Below are 18,520 nucleotides of genomic sequence, written 5' to 3'. Positions count from 1 at the left end.
GGCCTTGTGTTATAAGTGAAGCAGGGCCTAGTTTTCCCCACAGTGATTAGGGTACACTGTGAGGATGTGAGACAAATCGCAGCATGACAAGAAGACTAAAACCGGGAGGGTCAAGAGAATAACTAATGAAGGGTGTTTGAAGGAACTGGGGGTGCTTAACTTGAATTTTTAAAGTCCTGGGGAATTCATTGTATTCTTACTGTTTGGGCGTTGCCATTTGGAATAGGTATTAAATTTGTTCTGTGTCACTTTAAAAGGTATTCAAACTGGTGAAGTTAAAGGGAGGCACGTTGTAACTCAGCATATAAAGAGCCATTCCCTGGGAGAGCTGTCTCAAAGTGGAAGGGTCCTCCTTAAATCATAACTGAGTTTCCTGTCTGTGGGAACCAGGATCTCAGCTGTTTTAGAAGGGTGGAGAGAGGGCAGATAGGTGGAATTAAGTGACCTCCCCTCCATACTTCAATGTTATTTCTCTCTACAATGGGAGGGGAACATAAATTGATAGACGTAAACATATGACTCCTAGTCTGAGGGATTCGTTCCTTGGAGCTGGCGACATGGGGTGGGGAGGGTGTCGCCTCCTTCATGCCTCAGCAGGATGGTCACGTGGGAACCAAGTCAGAAATGTTCTCGTTAGCATATTCCCTATATTTGGGCCTAAGGAACTTTGACACAAGGGGAATACAAAAAGGAAGCATTATCAATGGGCTGATCTTTCCTAATAAGATCCAAAAACATCTGAGTAAAGCTAAGAAAGCTCTGGAACTGCTTGATGTATTTATTTCTTTAAAGTTTTTTAAGTAAGAGTAGATCTTATATTATTTAGTTTGAATTTCAAGTGTAAATCAAAACCAGAAAGTTCGCTTTATAGATAAATGTTATGAACGTAAGTTATTCAGAGAACTTCGACATATAATCGTGCTTTATGCTTCCCTTATGTGATACCTTACGTGAAGACGGTATCTTAAAAGGATGATCCCCTTGGTGGGTATGTAGAATTCCCAGTGTAAACTCTACTAGCTATCGTCAGTGGGACGACTGGCTAGCTAGGTAAATGAGTATGTTTTTGTAAGTGTATGCATAGATAGATAGACGCACATGCACATATATACATATATATATAATGTGTGTGTGAGGGACAACACATGTTTTTTCTCATGTAAGAGAGAAAGTTTTATCTGCTTTTGTTAAAACACAAAACATTCAGAGAAACATCTCATCCACCTGTTCCACTCCCTAGTTTATTGTCTCAGGATATGTGTAAATTGCTTCTTTAAAGGTTGGAAATTGAAGTTCTCTGGTTAAAATACTTTCTAATGTGTTTTCATTTTTTAGGTAGAGAAGATTATCTGTAATTTAAAACCAGCTTTAAAACTTCGTCTTCGATTCATCACTCACATTAGCAAGATGGAACCGGCTGCAGTGCCTCCACAAGCCATCAATAGTGGGTCTCCAGCACCTCAGTCTAATCAGGTGCCAGTGTCTCTACCAGTGACTCAGTGAAGTCAGGGTGTGCTGTGGTGAAAACGGACTTCAGTCTATTAAATCTGAACATGATCGTGCTACATAGTGGTGGAGTAGAGGCAGTGATGTTCAGATTGTTTTATTCTGATTCAAATGGTGAATCTGTTGACTTCCAACTCCCATCTCCCTATGTTTTTGTCTCTAAGAGATAAAGTAAGCTACATGTTGTTCATATCCACAACAATGTACTAGAGCTACCTAGGAATGGGGACATATCTGATTAAATGACTTTTACTAGGTACTCTCAATCTTTCCTATCTTGACCATTGTTTTTATTTTTTAGTATTAATGACTTATTCAGTCTTCAAATACACTGTTTTAAAGGCACCACACATGTAAAATAGTTATTACAAATCCTTTTATACATAAATCTCTTCTGGTGTATCTGGGATAAGAGATTTTTGTCAAGTAAAGGACTCTAGGTTTCATTGCATTACTGGAGCAAATAGGTTCATATTCTTTTTTAAATGGCTTAAATTTTTTATCATAGATTTCCAAGTAAATGGGCTAATATTTCTAGTGTAGATTGGCAAGTTTTTGCCTTTGCCATGGACTTGAACTTACTATATGAAATGAGTTGGAAGTCATGTAAGAAAATAACATAGCTAGGGCTTCCCTAGTGGCGCAGTGGTTGAGAAACTGCCTGCTAATGCAGGGGACACGGGTTCGAGCCCTGGTCTGGGAGGATCCCACATGCCGCGGAACAACTAGGCCCGTGAGCCACAACTACTGAGCCTGTGCGTCTGGAGCCCGTGCTCCACAACGAGAGGCCACGATAGTGAGAGGCCCGCGCACCGCGATGAAGAGTGGCCCCCGCTTGCCACAACTAGAGAAAGCCCTCGCACAGAAACGAAGACCCAACACAGCAAAAATAAATAAATAAATTACTAAACTCCTACCCCCAACATCTTCTTTAAAAAAAAAAAAGAAAAGAACATAGCTAGAAATGCATAAGCTTAATAAAATCATCCTTAAGTGGTGATTCTTTAATCTCTGTTTTTAAAAATAAATCAGTTGCTTTTCCAGGTTGACACTCTCACCTGTGTGTGTGTGTGTTTTGCATGTATTTAGAAACCTGTGTAGCAGTGACTGACAGAATCTTACAAAGAGATAGATAAAGAGAAAAGAAGTTTCTAGGGATTACAGCTTTGAACAGCATGGAAATATGGTCCCTTTTCAGGTTGGGTAGCTTTATCTATCTCCTGAAATCAAGAGTTCCAGTCTATGTACGGGGGCTGATATAGGTGTTTATTTTTAATGCCAGCATATTTTTATTTGGAAATGAATGTGTATTTCTCTAACGATAAGGCTTTTGCCAAAATGGGAATATAAGCTTTTTAATTTCACAAAAGTTAGCATTTCCATATCTTGAATTTCATACCAAGAGGGAATTGATACAGTTTATACTAATTGTACTTTTACCAAGGCAAAACATTTTTCTGAAAGACCAAACCTTTGGGAGGATAACTAGAAGTTTAAACTAGTCGATTTGCTAATTATGTCATTAACTGTGAGATTTTTATATGACGCTTCCATGTTTACTTAGGCGGGTTAAGGTAATCAGTAGGCTTATGGTTACCCTCCCGAGCAGCTCCAAAGCAAGCCAAGGTTATTGCTACTGCTGTGTTCACTGTCCGAGTTACTTCTTCTGGTGTCTTCCCCAGAGATGGATTCACTTCCATTATATCTAATCCTGACAGTAGCCCTACAACAACAAATGGAAATAATGTAATTTATTAAACAGTTGACATTTTTAATTTAGTACAGACTGACTTGAAATATTATCTGGGAATAGAAAGAGGTGTAATAACTGAAAACATTTCAGTCATTGCATCATGCAGTGGACATTTAGGAAGTGTCTGTTGGGGCTCCATCTTCAGATTTGGGAGGTATCAATATATATTGGCCGGGTGTACACTTCCTTCTTTATTCACTCAGATTTTTACATACCTGTTTTGTAAATTTCTTCTGTGATGTAGAGACCTTCTCTGTAAGACAGACCTCCCTGGACTGGTGTGCCAGTAGCTGGTGTGAAAGACGGGTCCAGTCCATCAACATCAAAGCTCAAATGAATTGGCCTTTTCTTTCTTTTAAGAGGTGGGAAAGGAATTCAGTTTAAAATTGGTGGTTTAATATTTCGTAGAAAAATACAGTTCTTACTTTATAAAAAGTAACAACCCAGTGACGTTCCATGATTGTACTTCCTTGCTTTATTAATAACTTACACTGACCAGTGTCAGTAGCAAGTCCTTTTCATAATATTTATGTTACACACATACAAACACATACACACACACAAAGTATCATACCTTCCTAGTAGATAGCTGAATGCTTCTTCCATCACCTTGCCAATTCCCAGTTTATCCACTTCAGTCATTGAAAAGTATTTAATTCCCAGAATTTTCAAAATGTAGCTATGAAAGAGGATATATATTAATCTACAATTTATAAGGAGACTGACCCTATGCCCTCTTGTTTCCTTTTAAAGAAAAGATCAGTGTGGTGAGATTAAAAAAATATATTAAGTTTGGTGAACTGTATGTATATATCAATATATTTCTAAATAGCAAGTCAACGTAAAAATCACCTGAATACATACACGTATGTGTATGTACGTGTATACATATAAATATGTGTAGATATAGATATATAGACTTGGTGCTGAAAATAATTTTTTCTCATCGGCTCGACCAGCACACCTAGCAAGAGAAAGGACAAAAAGGAAGATAAGTCACATCAAGGAATAAACTTACTGTTCCCCAGGGTCCACGTCTCTCAGGCCAATATACACAATATCTTTGGCAGATAGGCAGGGAGTCACCCAGGAGAATCCTGGGACATCGGGAATCTAGAATTGCAATGGTTCCATTGGGTTATATATGCTTCTCTTGAGCAAATCTTACATTGAAAATTAAGGACACTTGTTAGATTGCATGTGTCTGGTTTAGAACATAAATCTCAGGGAAATCATTAAAATATAATACAAAATGAAGAAGTTCCGGCCCGCCTGTGCTACCCTTGTTTGCTTTGGCCTTACCCAGCTTCACCCTGTGGCCCACACCTAACCTGAATCACTTGTCAGCGTTTACCTGCCCTGCGCCCCATTTCCACTCTGCCCTGCTCTCCTGGAACTCTTCTGTAAAGAAATCAGTGTGCTTCCATTACTTTCATAGCTTCCTTCTTTTCTTCTCTTTCTCAGTAAAGACTTAATCCAGAGGGTGGTTGAGAGTGGCTAAGGGAAATTTTCGATCAGACCTTTGGTTTGACCGTGTCTTCAGATGGCCTGGAGCCAAGCTTGGCTCTTCCCATGAGCTGGCTATGCATTTTGCAAGCCTGTCACTTTGGTCATCTGTGCGGAAAACACTGCTGCCGACATTTAACATGAAGGAGGTTTTGATCCCCAAGTATCATCACAACGGCCAATTTGCTACGGTTGAATCAATAAAAATTGTTTTATTGATATGCTACAGCATATCAATAAAATTATGAACTACAATGTTAAATCTCATTCTGCAATTTCATCTTAACGTCTTTTAGAAAAGAAGTTTCCAAGGAGGAGGTAGTTCTTCCTCTTGTGGTTTAGATATATGTTTCTCACAGTAAAGATGTTAAATAATAAACCACCATAATCCTCATTTTAAAACTCCATGTTTGAAAAGGCCCTATGATGTGGAGGGGACGCTTGGTAAGAATGAGAGGCTATGGGGTTTGTAGTAGAAGGAGGAGGTGCCAGGAGACCAGTTCCGGTCCTTGCTGCACATCTGGTATGTCTGTTAACCTCTGAACCTCTGTTAACTTGTTTATAGAGGATTCCTCTCTGCCCCACCTACTAAAAAGGGTAGTTTAAGAATCAGAAGGGAAGCTACATACGAAGTCAGTTTGCAAACTGTCAAGTAAGGTAGAGGTACAGAGCCTCACCACCTCTATCCGCCCACCCATTGCTTATTGGCTGCCCAGAAAAAAAGTTTGAGAAGTTAATCAAGAAGATGGCCCAGGGGTTCTTACTTCCCTTCCGCCTCCTGAACTTCTGCTAAAGATAATTCTTTTGTAACAAAATACCAACCAGCTGTTTACCTTTCCCTTTAGTTCCTTCAGGAGGAAAGATACAGGTTGTCCATGTAAGTTCCCAGTTGTGGTTGTCAGTGGAGTGTTGATGTCGGTGTGAGCATCCACCCAAATGACACAGAGATCTGGGTGGACCCTGGCATGGCCAGAGATGCTGCCAATTGCCAAACTTGAGAGGAAAAGAAGTTTGTATGGACATCAGGTTTGCAGTATCATTACGTACATCATATCATAAATGCAACATCCCCACCTGATTTTCCTTTAAGTCAAAGTGGCTAATATTTCTGAGAGGTTTTAAACTGGAGATGCCAATTAAACAATGATAACAATAGAGAAAGTATAGCTTATACTTAATATTTACTAACAAGTTATATTTATTCACTTCAATGGCATTACTAATAAATTTGTAATTTTTTTCAAAACCACCTTCTAATAAAATTGCAAATTATAGTTTAACTAAAAATTAACTGTGAAAAGACAGTAGCCACACAAGAAATTTTTTAGCATGAGACACCACTCAACTCTCAGGGTCAAATCAGGCTCGTTTTCTGTACTCTTATCTCTCTTGGTAAATACTAATTCTCCCAAGTGAATTATGACAGAGTCCTTCCATTTTTCTTAAAATCCAATTCTTTTACAATTGGGGAGCATCACTCGGAAGTCCTTACAGCCACTTCAGCCAGTGTATCCTGGGAGCTCACTCACTCAGATCCTCTGCTGGAACTTTCTAGTCTCCTGCTATGTATTTAAGGACCCGCTCTTAGCCAGATCCAGAACCCTCAAAGTTCATCTCAAACATTCCAAGCTCCAGAAAACTTGCCGGAATGAAAACGCTAAGTAATATCTTACACAAAAGTTAAAAGATCAGGATTTGCCATGTGGTGCTTGCATTCTCCCACTTGTGAATGTTCAGGAATCCTCCAGAGAATCGTGAACTTTCAGATTCTCAAAGTGGAAGCAGTCGTTTCTTGATGTTCAGGTATTGATTCAGCTTGATGTTTGTCTTTCCCTACAGGTTTCTTTTCCTTTGGCCATTTGCCACTCTTAAAATTTCCACTTACAAATTTTTCCACTTAGAAAAGAAAGTGAGCTCCAGTTTCTCAATGGCAGTTTTGTCACAGAAGCCCTGGTAACTCTTTGGCTTTAGGGGAGAAAACGGAGGGGGATGAGGTAACTGACTCTTGCATCAAGAGCTATTGTAATGTTTGTACTCTTTATCTAATTATACTTCTTCTGATAACATATTGTGGGACCTTGAGAGTAAACATGGAAAGACGTGCACGCAAAAATTATCTTTGCCACATTATTTATAGTGGTGAAAATTTGAAAATAATCTGAATATCTGAAAATATGGATATATATAGTGATATCATACCTTGATGAAAAATTAAGCAACAATAAACAATTATGCTTGTATATATCATGAAGTACCCTAAGGAAATTTGTAGTGTAGATTAAGAACAAAACAGGATAATACACAATTGTTAAAATCAGACACAAGGAAAAAATTATGGCAGGAAGGAAGTATGCCAGATTTTCAAAATTCCAGTAGAAACGGTTGTTAGAGAATTACAACTGCCATTGTTTTTTCCCTTTTATATATGTGTGTGTATTTCAAAATTTTTACAATTATTAACTTTTATAATGGGAAAACGCATGCTTTAGTTGTTGACCTAAATGAGTTGTTTCTATTATCAGTAATCAAGCACAGTAAACTGACTATGAATTTCCTCAGTGCTCATTTATTTAGAAATGTAAGCCTGAATATTTTGCCTAAATCCATTCACATGTCATGTATTTTCTGCTGTTACACAGATAATGCAAGCCTTCAAACAGAGCTAAATTTATATTTCCAAAATAAAGTAGTAACCAATAAAATTAAAAGAAAAAAGACAGATAATTTGGTATAAAATATTGATCAATGCTCTCCCTTATTTTCTCTCTTCTCATGGTTTTGGTGATACTTCCTTTACAGTATTTGTGCCAGACTTCCATAGAGATAATCATTAAAAAAGACCTGTGGTCTCCGCCCAGTACAAGACTGGTCCTTCCGTTCCTCTTGATTTCTGCCACCACATCAGCCAGCTGTTCACTTGCTTTTCCCACAGACCTTGGATTCTTCACGATTTGAAAGGGACTGTCATTAGGGACATCAGCAAAGGTCAGGGCCCCATAATCTTTCACATCACACTCTATAATTAAAATTAAAAGTTTCAGGTTACTAAGTAAAAAAAGAGATTACAAATCAGCCTGTAGGATGATTCCAATTTTACCAAATAGGTGTATTTGCAAAAAAAAAAAAAAAAGTCTGGAATGGCTGTAAAAACTTGTGAAGGTAAAAAACCTTGTCCACTGTTGCCTGACAGCATCATCCCACCCTTGCTGTACACCTGTGCCTGCTGTATACTGGATTCTCTGCAAATATCGATAATGCTTGAATCGAGCCAGTTAGGCTAGACACGAAAGTGTAACAGTGATAAGCTGGTTTGCTCTTAATGGGTGGCATCACTGTCTTGGTCTCTGTCTCGGTTTTTGTGCCGTCTACTTTACTACAATAAGCGTGTTTTGTATATGTAATGAAGAAATTGTTTTTAAAAGAATATGTATACATATATATTTATGCCCAGAAGAAAATACACCAATATTTTCTAAATTTTCTCACACTATATTAACAGCCCATGGTTTCAGTCCAATCTGTCACCAGCTGAAGCAGCTCAGCTCCCTGCTCTGTCCATCGTACCTGCCTCATAGTGGGACGGTCTGAATTAAATAAGAACGTATGATTAGCAACGAGCCTTAAAGCTTTTGTGAGGTCAGGAAATAAAAGCTCTATTATTATACTTCTTTAAAAAAGAAATTGCAGCTAGCCCAAAGTTTCTAAGGACCTAGGTCACTCCCTAAAAGGCCCTGTTTAGGCTTCAATGTACAGAACTTCATGTGATATAAGTACAGTGTTCTGAACTAACCAGTCATTGTACGCTGTAGTCATTAAATGTCCATGTGTATCCATGATTCACTAACACCTTCAAGAGATTCAACCTGATATAAAATATGACCAAATTATGCTTGTTAACAGAGGGACTAGTCTAGTCCATTTCCCCAAGCCTTCTGTTCTCTCTTGGGGTCTTTTTTTTTTTTTTTTTTTTTTTGCTTTATGAGGTATAATTGTTATTCACTACAATTCACTCACTTTAAACGTACAGGTCAACCAGTCTTAGAAATATCTACAGTCTTGCAACCATCACCATAATCAAGATTTAGAATATTTTCATCACCCCCTAAATTCCCTAGTGCCCCTTTATGGTCAATCCCTGCCCCACCCTCAGGCAACTACTGATCTTTGTCCTGTTATGCTTTGGTCTTTTCTAAAATTTCACACAGTTGGTAGTCTTTTGTGTCTGGCTTCTTTCACTCAGCATGACATCTTTGCCATTCATCCATGTTCTTGCCTATGTCGGCAGTCTGTTCCTTTTTACTGTTGAGTACTATCCCGTAGTATGGATGTACCACTTTTTGTTTATCCATTCACCGGTTAATAGGCATTTCGTTTCCATTTCTTGGCTTTTATAAATAATACTGCTACAAACATTCGGGTAGTAGTGTTTATAGTATATGTTTTGACTTCTCTTGGGTAACTATCTAGGAGAAGATTTGCTGGGTCGAGAGGTAAATGTATGTTTATTTAAGAAACTGCTGAAGTGCTTTCCAAAGTGGCTGTATCATTATGCATTCCCGCCAGAAATACACGAGGGTTCGAGCTGCTCCATATCCTCCCCAACACTTCATCAGAGTTCTAAATATAAAGATGACCTTGACTTTAGCCCATACTTTTAAAATTATATCACTTTGCATTTGCATGCTCGTATACATGTATGTATATGTGTACACATATACACAGCATGCAAACACTAGGTACTATTATTGTTAGTATATTACTGTTTTATTTTCTTTCCTTTCACAAATAGGGGTCCTCTTGCTAGTAGTGTACTTCTTGCTGCCCCTGGCTTTTCATTTGCAATTCCTCTGACTCGCCTACCACCCACCCCCAGTTCTTGCACACACACATTCTCTTACGCAAGAGTCTGGCTGGAAAGACAAAAGATCTGAGTGAGGATATTCATCCAACAGTATTGACTGAGCATGCTCCCCATCACTGCTTTTTTTATGGGCTGTACTTCTAAGGTTATAGCCAATGCTGCAATTCTGTAGTATAAATGTCACTCCAGACACACTCTCTTTTAGCAGGAGCCCGGTCCTTCCTTCAGAGTGAGAAGAAAATCAGGCTGATCTTTCAAGTTAAAAATTACCCTGCTCAAACTAGTGGTTACCAGTGGGGAGGGGCAATATAGGGGTAAGGGATTAAGAGGTACAAACTACTATGTACAAAATAAGCTACAAGGATATATTGTACAACACAGGAAATATAAGCCAACATTTTATAATAACTGTAAATGGAGTATAACCTTTAAAAATGTGAAGTATTATATTGTACATATATGTAACATATAATATTGTACATTAACTATACTTCAATAAAAAGTAATTAATTTTTTCAAATTACCTAGTTCTTTAAGTTTCTCAAGCAGACCAGCCTTCCTCAATACTGTAGGGCCTTCTTCCACCCCACCTCGTGGCTGAACAATTAAAAAATAGAGTAATTCAGACATTATCATGACCATCTGATGCCCACAATAGGAACCCTTTTCATTAATCAATTGAAGAGTATCAATTTTTGAATACCTACAGAGTCAGGAATTTACATGATCTCATTTAATCATCACAGCAAGGTAGATTGAATTACCCCTATGTCAAATATGAAGATCCAGAATCAGAAAGGTTTCCTAACTTTCCTAACAAGTGGGAGAGCCTTAGTTCACATCCACATTCTTTAGATTCCAAAACTTGCATCTCCTCTTCTCCATCGCACCGCGTTACCAGCACAGTGAACACATATCTTGTGCAAAAGCACTCTGAGAGATGGAGATACAGTGATTAAAAGGAGAAGGCTTCTGTCTTTGAGTAACTAACAAGCTAATAGGGGATTTGGATATTTAATCCCAATTACAGTGCTTAGAGACTTGCTTCAACGCGGATACAAGATTCATAACCACAAAAACAGGATGATCCTAACTCTGCCAGGAGCAGAGTGTGTCAGAGAAGTCTGCGTGGAGTAGGCTGATATTTCTGCTGAGTTCTGCAACGTGAGTAGGTGTTCAGGAAAACAGATAGGGTGATAGAGAAACTTTGCAAACCAGGGGAACAGCTTGAGTAAAAACATAAGGAAGAAAAAAAAAAAGAGCGTGGCATGAGAAAGACCTACTTGCAGGTCCTCACGGTGGTAAGTTAGGGCTCTTGGGGAGAAAGCAGGCAGCAGGGAAAATCATCACCCGGGAGCCGAAACCACAAAACTAACCCGGTATTTCAGGTATTTTGACCTGGTTAAGCACAGTTGGCACAATTCTACCTTTGCTCATTTTACATCAGGGAAGCTAACACGCTTCCTCCTAGCTGTAAATCTTCTCCAGCCTCCTGGCAGATTAGCCATCTAAAGAACCGGTTCTTGCATGTGTCTCTCTGATTCTAATTTCCAACAAGCCTTTTCAATACAGGAGGTTACTTTGTGTTCCCAGGGGAGAAGGTGTGCCAAAAGACAGGTGGATCTATCCCCAGGATTGTGCTGCGGCACCAAACTAAGTAGATATTTCTTCCCAACTCAAATTACCGGATGACTTGCCCTGGCTGCTGGGCAAATCCTCCATGTCAAATTCCTGTCCCTGGCAGCCAGGGACGCCCCACGCTCAGATGGACACATTTGCTCCTTCACTCCACTCCTTTTTTGTATGACTCCTACCCCCTCTCAAGTAGATACAATTTCTCCTTCTTTAAACTCCAACAGCGTGCTGCTTGGCTCAGATTTTGCCTTGGTTTTGTGTTTGTTTTGTCTTTTCTCCATTATTAGATTTCAGTCCAATTTTTTCTACACTTCCAGCACTGTATTTTGTAGTACGGAGCTGACACTTAGTAGATGCTCAAAAATTGTCAATTTGATAAAACTCCCTGCCCTTTTTCCCTCTCCCTTTCAAACTTTAGAACAAATCTCATACACCCCTTACAAGTGAACTTATTTACAAAACAGAAATAGACTCACAGACATACAAAACAAACTTATGATTACCAAAGGGGAGACGGAGGAGGGGATAAATTAGGAGTTCGGGATTAAAATATACACACTACTATATATAAAATAGATAACCAACAAGCACCTACTGTATAGCATAGAAAACTATACTCAACATCTTGTAATAACCTATAATGTAAAAGAATTTAAAATTTACGTTCATATATAAAACTGAATCACTTTGCTGTACACTCAAAACTAACACAACATTATAAATCAACTATATTTCAATAAAAATTTTAAAAATAACACCATTCTGGGGCTTCCCTGGTGGCGAATGGTTGAGAGTCCGCCTGCCGATGCAGGGGACACGGGTTCATGCCCCGGTCCGGGAAGATCCCACGTGCCGCGGAGCGGCTGGGCCCGTGAGCCATGGCCGCTGAGCCTGCACGTCCAGCGACTGTGCTCCGCAACAACGGGAGAGGTCACAACAGTGAGAGGCCTGCCTACCGCCAAAAAAATAAAAATAAAAATAACACCATTCTGAACTTTAAGATTTATAAAAAAAAAAAAAACCACAACAAATCTTATACACCCCTTAGTTGATACAAAAGTCCTCCCTCAGTATCTGTAGAGGATTGGTTCCAGGACACCCACCCTACCCCACCACCTCCCCATCCCCCCACCCCTACTCCCCCTACCCCCTGCCCCCTGCACGGATGCTCAAGTCCCTTACATAAAATGACATAAAGATATTCCAGATACAGAACCCGCAGATATGGAGGCCCAGCTGTATATTTATTACAATATCACAGTCGATCAATTTCACAGAGGGACACTTTTTAGCTTTTTTTTTTTTTTTTTTTTTTTTTGTCTGATTCAAACTGCTTCTAATGATTGGTCTTTTCTCATTGTTCTTTGTTAGCTCTACTGACTTTGAAGCTGGGCTCCATTCCCTAACTGACTGCAACTCTAAGATCCGCTATAGATCTAAAGATGCACCAGTGCAGGTCGGGAGCACAGGCTCTGGTATCAGACAGTCCTGTCTGGAATTACACAGTCGAAGCTGTGTGACCTTGAGCAAGTTCTCAAATCTCTCTGAGCCTTAGTTAACTCAACAGTAAAATCAATACAATACCTACTTCATTCTTTGCCACCACCCCCTCCCCTTAACCACTGCCCTGCAAGGGAATGGAGTCCTTTTTCAGACTCAACCTTCTAGCCCTTTAATCCTCTCTTTTGCCTATTTATCCAATTTTACCTCCTTTAAGTGAGGACAGAAATTTATATGTTGGCCATTTTTTTCCCTTCTATGCTATGGCTTAGTGTAGAAAAATATCTCTCTCTGAGTCCTTACTATCACGAGACAATAAGCTTCATTCTCATGGGGCCATGTTTTTTTTTTTTGGTCGTCGTTGTTTTTTTTTGCGGTACGCGGGCCTCTCACTGTTGTGGCCTCTCCCGTTGCGGAGCACAGGCTCCGGACGCTCAGGCTCAGCGGCCATGGCTCACGGGCCCAGCCGCTCCGCGGCATGTGGGATCTTCCCGGACCGGGGCACGAACCCGTGTCCCCTGCATCGCCAGGAGGACTCTCAACCACTGCGCCACCAGGGAAGCCCCGGGCCATGTTTTAATAAGGAAGAGCTGTAGAAATCAGGAAGGAAAAATTATGGAGAATGGAAAATGCATCTGGCTATATTTCAAAATATTATCCCCTGGAGTGGCTGTTATTATCAGTATTTGGCCTTCTGCTGAGGTCCAGGGGTCAGAGCATATTCAAGCCATTACCTCCCTTCCTTCCTTCCTTCCTTCCTCCCTCCTCTCTTCTTTCCTTCCTTCTTTTTTTTATCAGTTATTTCAGGGCTATCTTTGTTAGAACCTGTCCCAAGAATAGGTGAGCACATTGTGGATTTTGCAATTACCCCCAGCATTAAAAGAAACACTTCTTTGTCAGCAAAATGTCCCTGTGTTTCAGGAGAGACCTTTGGAAGATTTCCAGGGAAAGTGAAGCAGTATTGACTGACAGTCCAAATGCAGTTTGCATCTCTAACCTCCGACCTGTCCCAATTTGTTTTGTAATAAAAAAGCCAGAGAGCAAAGCAAGAGTTCAAAACTAAGAGAAGAAATACATTGCTCAGACGGGCAAAGAAAAAGTTCTAAGACACCTGAGAAACCCCATTTAAAACAACCACAACCACAAAAAATCAGCCTGGGAAGGTGTCAATTCACACTCTATTCTGTTTGTTTTTGTTTTTGTACTTCCCCATCCCCCCTCTTTTAGCACAGACACTTACAGGAATCGAAGATATCTGTAATCTCATTAGATTTACCAGAATGAGTGTGCCTGGGCAGAAAAAAAAAAAGACTCTACATTTATGTGTGGCTGGCATGTTTTGGAATCTGGGAGTTTGATAAATTCATTTGTCCTTTCAATGTGGTCAACTTGCAGGTGGGTTTCCTTTTTTGTTTTTCTTTCTTCCTCCCTCAAAGAGAGGTGTACAAGGGACTCTACCGAGTCCATGAAATCAGTATTTTATAGAATCATGAAAGCCCTAAAATAATATAAATCACTCACAAAGTTGATAAATCAATAATGTTTAGGTTATCCACATTTTTAAATTCTAAAGGTTGCTGCCCGTCTATGAAATTTTTCTAGGTGTTAATTACATAACTAAACAAATGTGTTTTCTTAAAATTCTATCTCCTTCTACATACACAGTAACACCAAAAGCATCGAGAGCACAGAAATCTAAATGAGTAACTACAATGCAGAAATAGTCTATTTCCATTCAAATAAAAATATTTTCTCTTAAAAAATTATGAGGAAAAATTCAGCAGATTTAAATAAAATTAGCTGTGGCTGAGATTAGGAGCCATAAGAATAAATGGATTTGTGACCATAATTATACAATGATGCAAAATGATGAGAGGACTTTAAAACATAGATTTCAGGTCAGGTTGTATCAGGGAATTTAACTAACTAGACATTAACACCTTAGTAATTTTGAAGCTCGAAACTTTCTCATAAATTCCGGTTCTTCAAAGCCAGGGTTTTTACTCACCTGGCCCTTTGAGAAAGGAGCTCCGATGATCCCTATGGATTTTGGCTTGGAACTCATGCTCCAGCACTGCTCACCGCTGCACCCAGGGTTTCGAGGCAGTCGTCACTCTGTGCAACTCTCAGTGACGGAGAGCACATATTTTTTTTCTATTTATAATTGAGTTAAATCTGTTTACTTTATTCTAATGAGGGAGAGTGGCTCCACCTACTGAAACAAAGCAACAGTCAAGTGGAAGTCCAGCAAGTTCATACTTGGAATAACTATGAGTCCTCTGGGTCTAGGTCTCTAATTAAGTGAGATCATTCATGTAGACAGTTCACACCCATTTGACAAAGCCAGCTAGTGACATTAATCTTTCCTAATCACCACTTTGATTTCCTAATTATCTTTTCTAGTCATAATTAATTAATCAAAACCACAGAAGAAGTGCTATGGTTCTTGCGGTGCAAACTCAGGGCATGGTACTTACCTCCTCCAGGTCTTTGCATCCTCCTGTGTCGAAAGGGCTGGGACTAGCAAGATGGTCTCCCACATCCTTTCCAGCTCTACAACACTGAATTCAGTTTTCACTCTGGGATTAATAGTTAATCCACGAGGCACACCTCATACACCACCAGAGCACAGTCTCAGGGAAGGCATATGACTTCCTTTTCTGATTATTAATTAAAGAAAAAATTAATTGCCTGATTAATAACCCAGAAGCGTTACCATACTAATTTTGAAATATGATATGCGGGAAAGTAACAGTTATTGGACTCATAATATCAAAATGAAATAGAGATGCAAAAACAGCCACGACTGAGTTTTTATCATGTGCCAGATGCTGTTCTGTTTTATATTATCTCATTTAATCCTTATGTGAATTTTATGACCAGCCTCATTATTTGTGTTATTGTACTGATGAAGCAACTAAAGTTCAGAGGGGTTGCCAAATGTCACAAAGAGGAAGAGCCATGACACAGTCGTGGGCATTCTAGATCCACTTAACCACTGGACTTTACATTCTAAACGCAGAGGAAGTGTCAGCCATGTGTGCCTGGCAGACCAGTGTGTAAGATCTTATAGAAAAACCCAAACGAACTTTTTGGCCAACCCAATATATCCTAGATATTTACTTGGGGTATTTTGTATAGCTAAGTATTAACCTCTTATGGTTTCACATTGCAAATAACTTTTTTCTAATCTGTCAGTAACCTGATAACTTTATATGTCATCACTCAAGATTCTTATTTTTTGAAATGGACAGTTGAATAATTTTTTCCTTATGCTTTGCACTTTGGAAGTTTCATTAAGTCCTTTCTACTCCAAGATCACAAATATATATGTCTGTATTTTCTCCTATTTGCTTTAGAGTTTATGTTTCACATTTAGTTCTTTAATCCATCTATACCCATCTTTGTACATTGTGTAAGTTTTCCAACTCTATTTTCCCTTGTAGAGTCCATCCGTTTCCTCAACAACACCCACTGAGCCGTCCTTCCATTTTGCCTCATGGATTCGAGTGTTATTTCCCTCGTGTACCAAGTTCCCCTAGACACATGGGCTCTTCTGATCCATTGGCTTATTTACCTGTGGCTGTACCAGGTCCACACTCTTTGATTATCCTGGCTTCACGGTATATCTTACCATTCTTCGGTTAATAGTAACATTTTGCTCTTCTTTTTCAAAACTGATTTAGCTATTCATGAGCCTCTGTTCATCTACATATTCAGAATAAGTTGATGGGTTCCTTAAAAAGAATCCTGCTAGGATTTTTACTAAATTTGTAGATGAGTCCATAGAGATTTGATATCTTTCAGGTTTCATTGTGGGTGTATTATTTTTACTCTAACATCTGAAAGTTCCTTCTATATCAAGCTGAGTTTGCCTTCCTATTACTTGACCCGGTGATTACAACCCTTCAATCCAAGTGAAACACACTATCCCTCGGCTTCATGTACTTCTTGCATTCTCTATTGTTTAGCCTGTATATCCCCAAATACCTCACCAGTTTCTTATATTACATGATGGCTACTCTCCTTCAGGTCATCAACTTGGTCATTCCCTTCAAAACATCTTCTGGCTTCCCTATGGCCTCCTTAACTATGTGATCCTATCCAGAACCAAGTGCACACATCCAGGTGTAGATGGAGGCATCTAGCCCATCAAAGACAAATTTGGTAATGCTTGACTTTCCAATTCACTGATAAAAATACTGAACAGGGCAGCACCTATGAAAGAGCTCCTTGGCATTCCGATGGAAACCTCAGCCCAGATTGTCATAGTTCCATTCATTAGTCATGGATCCATAGGTACAGCTGTTCCCTCAATTCCCAGCTCAACCACTCTATCTTGGCTGTGAGGATATCATAAGGAAAACTTCCAGGTATGTCAATAAATTCTTGCTACACTTTGCCTGCTACATTTTGTCACTTACCAGTCTGACTTCCCTGTCAAAGGTGATGAACTGACCCTGAGAGACACTCTCTTCTTGGTAAACCCATGCTGACTTCTAGTGATCACTGTTTCCTTTTTGTTGTGAACATAAACCATCTTTTTGATCTCCAAAGCTGTCATCTCAGGACTTCAAAAGGAAGAGGACAGAGGGCATCGTACCTATATCATCCTATCAGAGCTCCAGTTTTTCCAGCTCAATCCTTTCCTTATTTTAGAGTGTATATATTAAGTTTTTAAAGCCCTTCTCCTAGTAGTACAAACCTCTTATCTAATATCTCTCCTTCTCTCCCTCCGTCTTTCACTCTCTCTCTCTGTCTCTCTGTCTCTGTCTCTCTCTCTCTGAAATCCTATCTAGCACTTTCCTGAAGATGGGACCACATCTTATTTGACTTTGATCCAAAGCCACTAGAATGAGGTTTGACACATAGGCCCTTGTATTAGTTGCCTAGAGCTACCATAACAAAATATCACAAACTGGATGACTTAAAAGAGCAGAAATCTGTTATGTCATAATTCTGGAGGCTGGAAGTTTGAAATCAAGGCGTCACAGAGCCATGCTCCTCCTGAAACCGATAGGAGAATCATTTCTCGCCTCTTCCTAGCTTCTGGTGGTTCTCCAGCGACCTTTGGCATTCCTTGGCTTGTAGATACATCACTCTAATCCTCCATCTTCACATGGTCTTCTCCCTGTGTCTCTGTGTTTTCCCATGGCCATCTTCTTATAAGGTCACAGGTCATATTGGATTAGGGCCCACCCTACTTCAGTATGACCTCATTTGACTAGTTATATATGTATGCAATGACCCTATTTCCAAATACGACCACATTCTGAGGAACTGGAGATAAGGACTTCACCATATCTTTAGGGGAACACAGTGCAACCCTTAAGAGCCCTCCGCTAATGGTTTTGCAATAAAAAGAAAGGATGAATAAATAAGTTACATGATGAGAGAAACCAAAAAATCATAGAGCTCTTACTCTCTACCTCTTTCTCTTTCTAAGGCTTCAAACTGTGGCCCATCTCTGCATTGTCCTTTCATCAGCCAACTAACAAACAAGACTGTCTTCCAATGAAGCCCAGGAGTCTTAGCACTTTTATAAAGAACTAGAAAGTACAAAAAATCCAAAGGACTAAATCTCTAATGAAGTGATTTCAGGGAACCCTTTTGTCTGATGCATTGCCCAAACTTTTTTTTTCTTCTAAATATTTTTGTATTGTGTACATTCTTTATATTTTGTTGTAACATATTATTTGAGAAGAGATTCCATTAAATATTTTCTTTTTCTTTAAGCCATCTCTTACTCAGGAAGTGAC

General features: G+C 39.3%; 2 protein-coding genes across 5 annotated transcripts in view; one reads left to right on the top strand and one right to left on the bottom strand.

Moving 5' to 3' along the window:
* Window positions 1–2,563, top strand: part of MED23 (mediator complex subunit 23) — a 42,791-nt gene extending 40,228 nt beyond the window's left edge. For all 3 annotated transcript variants that reach the window (XM_030853437.2, XM_030853436.2, XM_060283316.2), the window contains one exon: window positions 1,336–2,563. In XM_030853437.2, the coding sequence (XP_030709297.1) occupies window positions 1,336–1,503 (168 nt within the window). In that variant the 3' untranslated portion in view covers window positions 1,504–2,563. The remainder of the gene's footprint in view (window positions 1–1,335) is intronic.
* A 499-nt stretch (window positions 2,564–3,062) lies between these two features.
* ARG1 (arginase 1) lies at window positions 3,063–14,826 on the bottom strand. 2 transcript variants are annotated; one of them, XM_030853445.2, is made up of 8 exons: window positions 14,770–14,826; window positions 10,151–10,223; window positions 7,607–7,781; window positions 5,599–5,758; window positions 4,278–4,372; window positions 3,834–3,938; window positions 3,475–3,611; window positions 3,063–3,229 (listed from the first exon to the last, which is right to left on the bottom strand). In XM_030853445.2, exons 1-8 carry the CDS (start codon window positions 14,824–14,826, stop codon window positions 3,063–3,065), a joined length of 969 nt encoding a protein of 322 aa, XP_030709305.1. The 2 variants fall into 2 exon arrangements, with proteins under 2 accessions (XP_030709305.1, XP_060139300.1); XM_060283317.1 differs by lacking the exons at window positions 4,278–4,372; window positions 5,599–5,758.
* Window positions 14,827–18,520: the final 3,694 nt, after the last annotated feature.

The sequence above is a fragment of the Globicephala melas genome, chromosome 14, assembly GCF_963455315.2.
Source record: "Globicephala melas chromosome 14, mGloMel1.2, whole genome shotgun sequence".
Lineage (NCBI taxonomy): Eukaryota > Metazoa > Chordata > Mammalia > Artiodactyla > Delphinidae > Globicephala > Globicephala melas.
The sequence above is the reverse complement of the archived record's forward strand: the minus strand, read 5'-3'. Positions and strand labels throughout refer to the sequence as shown.